This window comes from Schistocerca nitens, chromosome 5 (assembly GCF_023898315.1).
Source record: "Schistocerca nitens isolate TAMUIC-IGC-003100 chromosome 5, iqSchNite1.1, whole genome shotgun sequence".
In the NCBI taxonomy this organism is placed as follows: Eukaryota; Metazoa; Arthropoda; class Insecta; order Orthoptera; family Acrididae; genus Schistocerca; species Schistocerca nitens.
The window spans coordinates 455,921,873-455,937,308 of record NC_064618.1 but is presented as its reverse complement, the minus strand read 5'-3'; the positions used below and the strand labels follow the sequence as shown (position 1 = coordinate 455,937,308).

The window sequence follows — 15,436 nt, the reverse complement described above, 5'->3', positions numbered from 1 at the left end:
GTTAGTCCTTAAAAATGATTCATGATACAAGCAATATCATAGATCAGAAATCCCACTGAAAATTATTTGAACGAAAACGTTATCTATAATTTTTTTAAAAAAATTATGTGTTGAAATTTTACTCCTAGATCTGTAGCAAATTTGGCAGTTTGCTAAACCAAGTCAAACAGTCAGTCTGTCATCTTTAATTTGGTAATTTGCTTAAAGTAATAATATTCTCATCTAGCGTTATGATCATCTATGCCAATACACTTATTTGCTCTATTTGTTGTCATGATAGAATGGTCCATTTATAACATGACTAAGCTTTGCATATAAAAATGAAGATTTTATTGTACTTAGGTTTCACAACAAATTTATGTATAAAAGTCAGGACATTTCTCCATTGAAATAATAATGAAAATTACAGGATGAAATACAGTGAAACCTCTATTTTACGATTTCATGTGGTCCAGACCTAAAAAACACAAAATTGAGGAAAATAGAGACCTGAGAAAAATGTTGAACACCCCCCCCCCCCCAAAATATGACTAAAAACACATGTAATTGGTGTATACGATTACCATTCACAATTCTCTCCAACACTTTGTATAAAATCTATCAAAGAGAAAGAAATTAAATTTACAATACAATTTTTATACAATAATTTGTCTTAATGATCATCATTAGTTCTCAAAAAATTACAGATGTGTAACAGCAAGTAAAAACACATCAAAAAATTGAAATTTGTATCTGGGTACAAGGTAATCAAGCAGTTTTCTGACATGCTATGACTACAGATTATACATCCAAAGCATGCATTTTTGCGAGATCATCCTTTGTGCTTACCCAGAAAAAAGCAAAAAGTGATAACATGTTGAATTAAACCAAAAACATGACAGTTAAGTGGTTAAATAAGCTAAAATGCAGCTGCTTAATGATATACTATGTCACCACTGCTGTTATTGTTTAATACTTTTCTTATGAACCACACTTCATATCCTCACCATAATTAAAGTATTATTTTAGCCTTGATGAAAGAAACAGAGACATGGAAAAGTGAGTTTACTTCCCCACTTGACGTTGCAATCTTATTTCCGTACACAGTGCAAAATGTAAATTTGAAAGGTAGCTCAGGTGCTACAGTTTCGCTTCATGCCCTCAATCACTGCTGCCAATCTTTATGATCTACAATGTATGGTGTAAAGTATATACATGAGTAGTGTATGTAGTTGTTGCAACTGTATCATGTCAGATTTGAACATGAAAGTCTTTAAAATGTGCTATCACAAAACCCTTGTTCTATTTCCATATGAAATCTCAGTCATAGCACATCATCTGCACAAAAAGTATATTTTCAGCACTTCACAAAGTGCTTTCACCCCTACCTGCATTCCCATCTTAGAAGGGCCACTCCCCCTCTCCACAAATCCAGTAGGTGAGCTCATTTTACATGTGTTAGTGTGGTGTGGTGGCTGTGCTGCCACCACCCAATAAGAGTTCACTAGCCAGAAATGGGCGACATTTCCTCAATTATGACTGAGTGTATTCTCTGAGACTCAGGGTTTGAATTTAAATGGTTGATGATTGATATTGTTGCTGAATTCAGTACACCAGAAATACATGCAAGAAGATGAGATTGACTTATAAGTGGCACAAGAAAGGTAGTGGATGGGCCCCTTTATCATGTATTGGCTTGGTCCGAAACACTTCACATCAACTGTCTTGTTTTTACGTTACCACTGCAACCTAGCAGTAGTTCAAGTTGCGTTGGCAACACAAATCATGGATTACAACAGCATTGCCTCTCTCACATCTCCCCTCTCCACATTGGCCTAAAATATTTCCTTAATTCTGCCACCACACATCGTATAAACCATCTGTCTTTTGAGCCTTTTATAACTTATTCAACCACATCAAATGTCAATAGGAAGAAAATGGGATGAAGTCAAGCAAGATGTCAAATAAGAACTTAGAATCAACATAAGCCTTACCAGGAAGAATGGTAAAATCAGGGAATTTTAAGCAATGATCTTACCGGTTTTCACAGGGGCCACAAATTAATATGTAGAATTGCGAAAAATGTAAAATCGGAGAATGTAAAATTGAAGTTCAGCTATAAGAAACAACAAACAAATATGAAGAAAGACAACCACTCAGTTGCAGATGAATGAAAAGTGACAAACAGTCACATGTAACAGATCAGAAAATGCTTGGGGGGAGAAGGGGGGGGGGGAGATTGAGCCAGTAAAGTGAAAGACATTGGCTTATTGGTTTCCCAGTGGAAGTAGTAAAGAATGTGTGAGTGTGTGTGTGTGTGTGTGTGTGTGTGTGTGTGTGTGTGTGTGTGTGTGTGTGTGTGTGTAAGGATATACTTACTATAGTCTGCTGCAAGCTGGTCTGGCTGATGCCATATGGTAAGTTGAGTGCCAAGTGTCTCCTGTGTGTTTTATATAGGTGTGGAGCAAAAAAGTTACACTCTTACCCAAAATGTTGTGGAATTAATAGAAATTGGAAAAAAACCCTATCCTCAATTATGGCATTTGCTCAAAATTTTACTTTATTGTATCCTAATAGCACAATTGCCTCTTACCCTGGTTTCCCAGATTGCTCCATACTATTGGCAATGATGACATCTCTTGACCATACATCGTACTGCCACTTGCATACTCCCAGGAGACCACTGAGAATTTTTCCTGTGTGAATTCCAATCCTCATATCCAACAACTGGTTCAGCCTTCGCTCCTCTCTGCAATTTCAGAATTTGTATTTATTTTACTTGCAATGCTACTCGTAATACAAAATAATGAAGAAAATCATCAAAGTAATAGAATGTTTCATTTTGCAAAGGGTATCCTGTGAAACAAAAAGAACACTCTGTGAAATATCAAAACACTCTGTGCAACCTTCACAGTTAAGTCATTACAAACCCTTCTGTGAAATCATAGCCAAAGTCATTAAAAATCCAAGTACAAGGGTTGGAACTTTAATAGTGGAAACTATTTATTTACAGCTCGTACAAAATAGATGTGTGTTTCAAAGTTTTAGTGACCTTCAAAGTAGTCACCAACATTGTGTAAAACCTGTAGCCATTGATGTGGAAGTCGTAGGATATTCTTAGCAGTACGAGTTGTGTTGACAGTTTGAGCAGCGCGGTCTATTGCCTGACGAATTTGTAGCAGTTCTCAAGTGAATGCTATGAAGTCACTTAGCAGCCCCGCCAGTCATACAAATCAGTAACAGCTTGCATTGTACATGCTTGAGCATTGTCCAGCAAAATGATGGTCAGGTCCTGCAGAAAGTGTCATTACTTCTGTCTCTAAGCTGGTTGTAGTTGTGTTCCAAAAATGAACAGCATAGAGACAGAACTGATGACACTTTCTGCAGGACCTGACCATCATTTTGCTGGACAGTGCTCAAGCACATATAGTGCAAGCTGTTACTGATTTGTTTGACTGATGGGGCTGCTAAGTGCTATACCACCTACTGCAATCCCCTGACTTAAGACCTCATAAGTTCAACTCGATTTCTAAACTAAAGGAAACACTTCATGGCATTCACTTCAGAACTGCTACAAATTCGTTGGGCAATAGACTGCGTCGCTCGAACTGTCAACACAACTGGCACTGATAAGAGTATCCTACAACTTCCACATCACTGGCAATGGGTTATACACAACACTGGTGACTACTTTGAAGGTCAGTAAAAATTTGAAATATGTATCTATTTTGTATGAGCTGTAAGTAAATAGTTGCCACTATTAATGTTCAAAAAGTTCCAACCCTCATATGTGTGCATAGCATCTGAAATTGCTAACTCAGGCAGGGATGTTGTAATTGTTAATAACCCAGAAATAATTGACATCAAAGAAGTGTCTGAAATTTTTATCCATCACCTTTTTATTGTTACTGCACCAAAAGGTTGCAATGGTTCTGCTGACAATGTTTCAGATTAATTGAAATATAGCTTCCCTGAACTGCACTACCAAATAACTGTGTCCCTGTAACTGCTGGTTAAATTTAAAACTGGTACTGGCATAGATTGTCATTCAAGTAAGCTGCTGAAAGCCTGCTGTGATGAAAACCTGTAAGCAAAGTTTTGGCTCATATCTGCAATACCTCCCTTAAACAAGCTGTGTTTCCAATAGAATGAATTGTGCTGTTGTTAGACCTCTTTACAAAACTAGAGATGGCACAAGCGTTTCAAACTATTTCCCAGTCTCAATCTTAACATTTTATAAAGCTCTTGAAAAAATTGTCTATAACAGGATACTGACACAGCTCATGGAACTGGCCATTAAGAGTACACAGTTTGTTTATCAAAAAGATCAAGCAATCTTCTCATTTACCAGTGATGTGTTAGAATCCCTAAACAGTAATAAATCTGAGTGGTGTCTTGTGTGGTTTCTCAAAGGCTTTTTATTATGTATACAAGATACTTTTAGAGGAGATGTGTTCATCCTGTTTGGTCTTTATGTAGTGTAAATGCTATATCCAAGTTATATTTTTTTCTAGTTCAGGGCATAAGCTAAACTCACTGTGCCTAATTGTAGCATGTGTCCAAACCCTGTGGTTTCTGAGCATCAATGGTTTTTGTTTCTACATATTCCCAGCAGATGACAGCAGCTGCACAAAGAAAGCTGTTTATCACAGGGTCAGGATATCTTTGAGTAATAAAGTTAATTTATGTTTTTTTTGTAATTTTGAACTACCTAGAATGTGTTAGAATATGATAAAATATGCTAATATATAATATGCTAATATACCCTACTGTTATAAGTGATTGCTTATTTCATATCAACAATACAGCTTTATATTCCAGAATAAAATTTTCACTCTGCATTGGAGTGCACGCTGATATGAAACCTCCTGGCACATTAAAACTGTGTGCTAGACTGAGACTTGAAATCAGGACCTTTGCCTATCACAGGCAAGTGCAAAAAATTTCATTCTGGAAACATCCCCCAGGCTGTGGCTAAGCTATGTCCTTTCTTCCAGGAGTGCTAGTTCTGCAAGGTTCACAGGAGAGCTTCCGTGAAGTTTGGAAGATAGGAGATGAGGTACTGTTTTTTTTTTAGTAATTTTGGACTACCTAGAATGTGTTTAGAATATTATATAATATGCTAATATATAATATGCTAATATACCCTACTGTTATAAGTAATTGCTTATTTCATATCAACAATAAAGCTTTATATTCCAGAATAAAATTTTCACTCTGCATCGGAGTGCACGCTGATATGAAACCTCCTGGCACATTAAAACTGTGCTAGACTGAGACTTTTTAGTAATTTTGGACTACCTAGAATGTGTTTAGAATATGATATAATATGTTAATATATAATATGCTAATATATAATATGCTAATATACCCTACTGTTATAAGTGATTGCTTATTTCATATCAACAATACAGCTTTATATTCCAGAATAAAATTTTCACTCTGCATCGGAGTGCACGCTGATATGAAACCTCCTGGCACATTAAAACTGTGTGCTAGACTGAGACTTGAAATCAGGACCTTTGCCTTTCACAGGCAAGTGCAAAAAATTTCATTCTGGAAACATCCCCCAGGCTGTGGCTAAGCTATGTCCTTTCTTCCAGGAGTGCTAGTTCTGCAAGGTTCACAGGAGAGCTTCTGTGAAGTTTGGAAGATAGGAGATGAGGTACTGGCAGAATTGAAGCTGTGAGGGTGGGTCATGAGTCATGCTTGGGCAGCTCAATTGGTAGAGCACTTGCCTGCAGAAGGCAAAAGTCCCAAGTTTGAGTCTTGGTCTGGCACTGAATTTACTGAATATTGTATATTTTCCACATTTTTCAGTTATATTCTAACATAAATAGTATTTACTTCGAGCTTGTCTTACAAGTTTAGTGAACCATTCCAATGTGTTTTCTTTTAAGTCTTATTCTGTCTAAGAATACTGCTTTTGCCACCAAAATAAACTTTTCATTCGTAAAATCTGAGATCATCAATGAGGAGGTTATGTCAAAGGCTTTATGCATTATATTCTATTTTATTATATGTTATAGCTGCATTTCCAACAATTATTAATTGTATATAACTAATTTTTAAAACACTGGCATTGGAATTCATTTTATTTCATGTACGTCATTTTACTTTATTTACAGAAATTGTAAGCTGAAAGGACAGTAAGGATTCCAAGAGACAAACCAAAAAAAGAAAAGATTACAAAACAGTACTGGAAAACTGAAAAACTGAAAAGACAGCTGAGAGAGTGAGAAACAAGAAGAAGAATGACTATCTTAATGTTTTCATGATCGCATCTCACAGTTTATTGTGCCTCATAAATTTGGCTTACATGTCCAGGTGTAAATGCACCAAAAACTGGCTTCCCATACATATTAGGTCAAGGAGAGAAAGAGGTAAGAGTAACTGTGGTTTTCATGGGAAGTGTGAAAAACCTAAGAGTACAGTGTAGCTTTAAATGTTCTTTCAGCGCAAAACAAGTAAATGAAATGTAGACTTCTGTTACAGTCTTTTGGCAAGTGATCCAGACATTCATTACAGTGTGCCAGTTTATTTTTACTTTCTTTCTACAATAGAGCGTTCTTGATGTAATGTCTGGGCAGATAAGTATTATTTCAAATTTGCATGCTGCATGAACAAATATAATTGCAGTGAATGATTGGAAAATTCTGCTTATATCAGATAACACAAATTAAATGAGTCTTTCAGTAGCCGTGGGGAGGGCAAGCATAATCTTTTTTATTTGTTTTCATTTTCATTTATTTATTTATATTTATTTTAGCCATTAGAGATGGTTTGTGTTATCTCTAGCAAATGTGTTGTAGCACTGATGCTCCATCACATAATTGTCAACATTAATTGATGTAAACATCCTATTTGGTGTGGTGGCATCACAATTTTGTTCTAGGACTTACTTATTCCAAATTCACTTCCCTCTTTTTGGGTTCTACAGTACAATCCGAATCAAACTGGAGAAGAATTTCTTTTAGGAGTTCTTTGGGATGTTGTAATATATTGTACTGTATTTTGTTATTACAAGAGAGAATGCAGTTCCATTGTAGAGAATGGGTAACTGTAAGACAAAAAGGAAGGTTGATTACAGCTTAAAGTCCCATTGACTCCCACATCATTAGAGATGGAGCTCAAGCCTGAAATGAACAAGACTGAGGCAGTAAAGCAGGTATGCCAGTTTCAAAGACACTGTCTTGCCGTTTGCCTTAAGTGATGTAGAGAAATCTAAATTTTCATCAATCTCAGGAACTCCCTATTGTTTCACCAGTCTCTGCATTACCACTAGTGTGAAGATTTAAACTTTAAGGCAATATCATAGAAAGAGAAGGGAGTAGAAGACGCTGAGATGAGATGTATGACATGCAAAAAGAATTTGACAGAGTACTGAAATACCTAAGCTAAAACAAGGTTTCTAGATTAAAAAATAATCCCTCAGAATTATGTCATGTCGAAGGACATGAAAGCTACACAGAAGCTGTGAAGGAAGTGAGACAATATTATTGCCTATACCCAATTTAGGCATCAGATCAGTCTTCTGAATGACCAATCTGAAGATGATCGTAATTGACCAAAACTAGTTATCAAATAAAATATTAAAAATTATTGTAATCAGAGACTGATACAAATTCTACATTACTGAAGTTGTATTGATAGTTGCTAAAATAGATATATTATTTGCCCAGTCTTCTGACTTTTACAAAGTTAGCTGCTGCAATGGTTAAGACACTGGGCTTTCATTCAAAATGATTTGGACCTAGTTTCATCCTACCATCATGGTTCTGTTTTTTGGAGGGTCCCACAAATTACTTCAGATAAATGCTAGGATGGCACCCTCAACAAATATGTAGCTGATGTATTGCTCCTCCTCCATCCAATTGAGGGTAGTCCTCTACTTTAATAACTTCAATCTTGATGCAGTGCTTGACTTTAAACACTCTTTCTTCTTCCTACTTAAGCTGAGGCTTAATTAGGGAGCTTAGAGGCCTAGACCAAGTAGGTCTAATAAGTTTTAATTTATTCTGTTGGTATCACTTAAATTCATGACAGAAAATAAATCTAAGTATTGCAGTAGGACGACTGTGTGGTGAACTTGTTACTGGGTTGTCTGTAGCAATTTTCATGTTTAAAATGTCAGTACTGTACAACCATTCATCCTACAGAAAATGAAAGAAAATAAGTAAGACCATGTACATTACTAAATGAAGGTAATAAAGTTTTGAGTTTTATAAATAAGAGACTGTGAGCACTGCTAAGAATCTTAAGTAGTGCAGACAACAATGAAATTCACTTTAAATCATTTTATGCAGATGACAGACTAGTTATGTATCCAGATTTATTCAATAGTATAGTAATACAAACAAAATATTTGTGAAAGTTTATATTTCCAAAATTAGGAAACAAAATACCACTTTTTAAAATATGTGGTAAGTGATCAATAAACCGGTTCTTTGGTTGCTTTCACTACTTTTTCTGTTGTATAGATGAACTACTCTAAACACATTAGTTCTCAGTTCAAAACTTTAATTTGTGCAGAAGATTAGTCTGCGATCAGGAATGATAAGTTAATGCTTGATATGAGGTTATTAAGGCTTGAACAAATATAATCCGTTACTGTAGTAATGCAACTTATGAGTGCAATAACATCCCTCTTTTGTGTCATGATGCTGCTGTATACAATTAAAATAATAAATAAAAACCCTAAAATTTTGATTGATCTAGGTACAGTTTCTCCATAAAATATGACAACTGCCACCACATAAATAAATCTTATACATATGTGTAATAGCACAACAAAAAGTAACACTATATCTTTGAAGACGCAAGTTTGTACACTCACCGGACTTCTTTAATGATTGCAATCATTTCCAGTCCAAGTTCTACACAGTTTTTTGCATGATGAGGATTAGGATTTGGCACACCAGACACACAGTAGTAGCAATCACCCAGGAACTTTATTCTTAGGACGTTCTTTTCCTGTGAAACACTGCTCTCAATTCAGTATTCATTATGTTCATTATATGGGCACACATTATTCTCAAATAGTGTAATGTGATTTATTCCTAATTATATTCATAAAGCAATAAGACTGAAAGTTTTTTTTACACAATGCCACAATAAAAGAAAATTTTGTCCAGATTTTATTACATAATTAAATGTACAAAAATGTTTACATCATACTTTGTTTATACTTACCTCTGAAGCTTCATCAAATTTCCCAAAAAGTTCATTCAGTGTTTCTACCAGTTTTGTTACTGGTAATGATACTGTCAGTGAAGCATAATTGACAACATCAGCATAAAGAATAGTAACATTGTCATGTTCCCTGACATACATACCACTGAAAGGAAATGTGTATGTATTAGACAAACAATGTTTTGTATGCTGATACATGTATGGCACACAAATAATTAATTTGTCATATGAAAATAAGGAAATAAACCCATTTTGACTAGGAAGATAAGTTGTAGAGAAGTAAATCCAAGCTATTTGCCTAATTAGGAGCTAGGCCTTCACTTGGTTGATCATATTTTATTTTATCATGCATTCCTTTGATCCCAATGTCATTATAGTTGCTATGAAATGGAACAAGTTAGTGTTTTTTACATTATTGGTCGCAGACTGCCAAGTGAAGTTATTCAAGTTTTCCGCTTCTGATCAGCATGTAGGGCTGGAGTGGGCCACCCAGCGCTGACTTTGTTGAGGAAGGGAGAAGAGAGGTGCTGGAATCCCCACCAGAAAGGTGATCAGCTGGGCCATTTATCAGCACTGCCTATGGGAGTCACAGTCAATCAATGGGTTCTTGGGCATAGCTTGGTCCTGCCTTCTAGGGAATGGGTGTCTTGCCTTTTGGGGAGTGGTTGCTGGCCATGGTGGTGATGGGGACAAGAATTTGGCCTCCAGGGCACTGCAATCCAAAAACACTCATCCTCCATCAGTAGTGTGGCAAGGAGGTCACTGGTGCTGGTGGGAGCTGGTAGTGGCTCAAAGTCCATTAGATCCCATTGACAGTCATTGTCAACACTCTGTTGATGCCTAACACAAGGGCAGCAGTTGTAATGGTAGCAAGTAGGCCACTGGACAGGCTTGTCCCAGGGATGGTTGCATAGATCTTGCACTGTCGACAACTGAGGGAGGGGGAGAGGGTGTACGTCCTATTGTGGCCAGGATTGGTTTCAATGCCTGCCTAGATGCTCCTGGCCAACTGCAACCTCAAACATTTGCTGCCCCCTATTGCAGATACGATGCCTTGGGTCCACCAGGGGTCCTGGCCAAAAGTATGAGCCCAGACATGGGAGCCCCCACAGTTGGGCACAGCAGATTGAAAGGGGGCAGGGTTTGTGCTCATGTGAAATTTTGGTCAGGCTATGTCCATTTACGGGTGTGGTAGATAGTGAAGAAATTGTCAAGTGCTTCTTCAGAGTGAGCTGTCATTAACTCATGCATCTGAATTTTGATGGTTCTGATCTTCTGCTTGGCTTCCAAATTGGATGGTGGGTAGAAAGGGGCAGTGGTCAGGTGCTCAATGCCATTGTGTTCATAAAAATTCTGAAATGCAGTGCCATGAACTGAGAGACATTGTCAGAAACTGTTGTGTTATGTCCGCACTATACCACAACAAATATTCCGTGATAACCAAATTTATTTGACCTTCTGTCACTCAAAACAAAACTTAAGTTCGACTACACAACACTTCGCTGGCTGTAGCGCCAAGGAGAAATCAGAGTCACTAGTAGAGAATACAAGTCCAAACCACTGCCAGCCAGTCGATACTGACGCATCGCAAGTTTGCAGCCAGGGAGGCCACAGTGCGATTCGGTCGTCACAAATCCAGCAGCCGGGTAGTAACACAGTCATCGGCGAAGATTGAACTGGTTAAACGGGCTCAGCGAGCTTGCTTCAATCTGCAGGTTTGGCCAATCAGAGTGTTGGTAGATGGCACCCTTATACGGTTGCTGACTCTGGTGGCAAGGGCAGCGCTGCCAGGGTAATCCGTATCAATAGTGGTGTGTACGCTGCCGCTAACCCTGCGATGACGCGTTCACTTGCACCAGTTGTTGACATCGCGTGTGGCGCCAGCGGTACTCGCTGTGTGCCGCACATGTTGTAGCACGCCGCGCTGAGTTGACGGTGGCCGATACGACAGAAACCAGAGTGGAAAGCACCCTGTCTGTTGCAAATATGAGATGAGAGGGCATGAGTGGTAGCTTCTGTGGTGATGGTATCCATCCGTGCCACATATGGAAAGTTAGGGAGGGCGTCAACAACTAGCAACCACATTGCTCCTTGGAATGGTCTGATGAAATCAACATGCACTCTTTGTCAGGAGTGGTCAGCATATGCCCAAGAATTGAAACACTGTGCTGAGGCTGACTGATTTTGGGTACAGGTCTGCACTTCCAGACAGTGTTTTCTATGGTGGTGTCAACACCAGGTCAATACACATGATGGCACACTATTGCCTTCATTCTGCTCATTCCCCAATGTGCAGTGTGGAGGAGTTTTAGTACGCTGGGGCAGAGTGTGCAAAGAACTAGCAACCATCTTTTGGAATCATTTGTTTTTAACGAAATGACACCATCAGTGATGTACAGCCTGTGCCGCAATGAAAAGTAGGTGTGCCATTCCAGGTCAGAGCCCGTACACAGACACTCTAGGCAACCATACCACATACCAGATAATCCCCAATGGAGTAACAGATAATGGCCTGTTTCTGCTGCTACTTCACACACCATAGTCAGGAATTCACTGAGGGTGTGTTGCTGATTTGTGTTTAAGGCAAAACACAGTGCCTGTTAAATTCTGCATCTGGGCTATACAGCAAGCAGAAAAATGTGTCTATGTTTGAGTTCTGTATGGTGGCTGATAATGGATCATTTAAGTGTGGGAACAACTCCCACTATTGCAACTGCTGTGTGATCTTATCAGGAAGTTTTGAATGGGGACTGAACAATGAAATGAGGGCTCTGTGACTGACGATCAGTTGACACTTAATACCAGAGAGATGTAAGTGAAACTACCTGATGCTGTATATGATAGCCAGTGCTTCTTTGTCTATTTGTGAATAAGTTCTGTGCACCGCATTTAATGTTTTACATGCAAATGCAATGGGCTGTTCGATGCCTTTGGTATATTTGTGTGACAGCACAGCACAAATGCCACAATCTGACACATCAGTGGCAAGCATTAAACTTCACCCATGATGTTACTTGTCTTACAAGTTATATAGAACGAAAAAGTCTAGAAGCAGAAATTACTGAGATCAGTGACTTGAACACTGTTTTGTGGTATTATGTGTTACTCAGAGCTAGCAGTAAATGCTTGAAATTTCTTCCTGCAGAGAAAATAAGGAAATGTGTTCTGAGAGAATACTGATGATGATTTTACATTGCATGTGCTAAAGAATGGTTTTATTAAAACTTGTAGTGAATTACTTAGCGACAAATTGTTGTTAAGTTTATGGAGATGAAATTTCCTCAAAAGCAAACCCACAAACTTTTAATGCACACACCAGAGCATTTAATACTTGGCCACATTTTTCCTAAATTCAACATCATTACTTAATGTTGGAAATGTTCAGATTACTTATGTCTTAGGTATTTTATTTTATTCTGCATAGGAAGAACATACTTTATGACCACTCAGACAGTTGGTAAGAATGGTGAAATGATGGGTGGATCCTGAGGGTGGTGATGACAGACTTCACAAAGTAAAAAGCTAGCCAAAATCAAAGTCCACATTATGGGAAAAATTGTCATAAGTGTACACAAACAGTCCTGCAAGCAGTATGAATCAAAATTGATACAGGAATGGTTCAACACTCTGCACTAATCAATAGTGGAAATCTAAGGCTTCAGTGCATCAGCAAAGACTGATTGGCATGTGTCAGGGCAATGTATTTTCCAATGCACTCATGTCGGTGGACTGACCCCTGACTCAGATGATACATTTGCTGTCTTTATGCTTTTTTTCCATTATTCTACTGATTTACTATTAGTGCACCAGCAACATTTCACTTCACAGTTCAAAACCACTGTTGCTGTGAACACGCAAAATCCATGACTGTTTTTCACTTACACCTCCTGAACACTGTTAACCGCATATCTGTCATTACCTTACATCTAATTATAACAATTCATAGCAATACAGAAGTGCTTTTGAGAGATCATAAATATTTGAAGCAGTATATATTCATAGGAATACATTATTATATAAAACCTATCAATACAAGTTTCACCTAAAATGACGAAATAAAATATGGCATCTTCTCAGGACTCGATATGACCGCAAAGGTCAATAGATGTCCTAAATGGTCAAAACTGGACATGTACACATCATAGAGATGTTACGGAGAGGTATCACTGTGGTAAGTCTGACATCTTCCATAAAAGCAAGATGTGTCGATTGCATTGAAGAGAGACAGACATCAAGTGAACAGCTAGAAAAATAAATGTGTTGTTTGAACTAAAATATCAGAGTGGCATTAGTAGTACGACTAGGTAAGTAAAATACTTATCAAATTTCCCTGGTACCAGAATTTTTTTCCCCAAAAATGTCTCCAAGTTTTCAGTTTCCCCAAAATTTCCTTCAAAAAAATATTTTTCGCCAAAATTGTGAAAAAAAGACAATCTGGAGATGCTGTTCACCAAAACAGATGAAGTAAATATTCCTGAAGTCAGATCAACAACTGCTACTAATATGAGTAACTTAAGAGTAGATTTTCTTTGTGCAGTGAAGCTACTTGAATCACTTAATAAAGGCAAGTCTTCCTGTCCAGATTGTATACCAGTTAGATCCCCCTCAGAATATGCTGACATATAGCTCCATACCTAGCAGTCATTTAAAATTGCTTGCTTGATGAAAGATCCATATCTAAAGACTGGAATGTTGCACAGGTCACACCAGTACTCAAAACAGGGAATAAGTGTAATTCACTGAATTACAGACCCACATCACCAACGTTGAATTTCAGTAGAATTTTGGAACATATGCTGTGGTTGAACATTATGAATTACCTTGAAGAAAACACTCTGGTGAAACGTAGCACATATTCAGGAAACACAGCTCTTGTGCAACACAACTAGCTCTTTTTTTATCATGAAGTAATGAGTGCTATCAATAGGAGATCTCAAATTTATATAATATTTATGAACTCCCAGAAGAATTTTGTACCATTCCTCACAAGCACTTTCTAATAAAATTGCATGCCCTTGTAGTATCATCCCAATTGTGCGACCGGGTTCATGATTCGTTGTCAGAAAGGTCACAGTTCATAGTAATTGATGATAGTCATTGAGAAAAATGGAAGTGATATCTGGTGTTTCCCCAGGGAAGTGTTTCCTAATCTGTATAAAAGACTTAGGAGACAATCTGAGCAGCCCTTTTACATTGTTTGCAGATGATGCTGTGATTTACTGTCTAGTGAAGTTATCAGTAGATCAAAACCAATCAACTGCAAAATGATTTAGATAAGATATCCATCTGTATGATGTGAAAAGTGGCAGTTGGTTCTAAATATTGGAAAGTGGACGTCATCTATATGAGTTCTAAAATGAGTCCATTAAATTTTGGGCACATGATAATGACACAGATCTGAAGCCTATCAATACAACTAAATACTTAGGAATAACATTTACAAACTTAAATGGAACAATGACGTAGATAATGTTGTGGGGAAGGTGAATCTAAGACAGCTTTTTATTGAGAGGACACTTAGAAGGTGCAAGAGATACCTTAAAGAGACTGCCTACACTATGTTTCTCTATCCTCTGCGAAAGTATTGCTATATGGTAGCAGATCATTACCTGGTCTGTTTAATGGAGGACACTGAAAACGTTCAAAGATGGGCAGCTTGTTTGTACTGTTGTGAAATAGGGGAGAGAGTGTCATGGATATGATACTTGAGTTGGGGTGGCAATCATTGAAACAAAGGCATTTTTTTATGTGGAGAGATCTTTTCAAGAAATTTCAATCACCTACTTTCGCCTCCAAAAGAAAAAAATGGTTTGTTGATGCCCACCTACATAGGAAGAAATGATAATCATAATAAAATAAGAGAAATGGGCTTACAAAGAAATTTAAGTAATTGTTTTCCCTGTGCTCTGTTTGAGGGTGGATGGATAATCCTGTTGTTTTTGTTGTGGACTGGAGTGCAAAGACTGGTTAGATATAGCTCTCCATGCTAGTGCAAGTTCAACAATTTTTCCTGCATGTATGTTTCCTAATGCCAAATTCTAGTCCCCATCGCAATTAAAATTGTCACCTCCCTTTACTATCTGAATTTGTTCTTTTTATCTCATCATACATTCTGTCAGTCTCTTCATCATCTGCAGCCCTTCTAGGCATATCAACTTGATCTACTTTGGTGTGTGTTGCCTTTGTGTTTATCTTGGGTACTATAATGTGTTCACCATGCTGTTCATAAAAGCTTACCTACATTCCTATTTATTATTAGACTGAT

General features: G+C 37.6%; 1 protein-coding gene across 1 annotated transcript in view; it reads right to left on the bottom strand.

Moving 5' to 3' along the window:
* LOC126260008 (adenylate cyclase type 2-like) overlaps window positions 1–15,436 on the bottom strand; it is a 516,154-nt gene that overhangs the window by 107,235 nt on the left and 393,483 nt on the right. The window contains exons 7-9 of the mRNA XM_049957168.1: window positions 9,172–9,316; window positions 8,816–8,952; window positions 2,573–2,728 (exon numbers count right to left, since the gene is read on the bottom strand). Of these exons, the coding sequence (XP_049813125.1) occupies window positions 2,573–2,728; window positions 8,816–8,952; window positions 9,172–9,316 (438 nt within the window). The remainder of the gene's footprint in view (window positions 1–2,572; window positions 2,729–8,815; window positions 8,953–9,171; window positions 9,317–15,436) is intronic.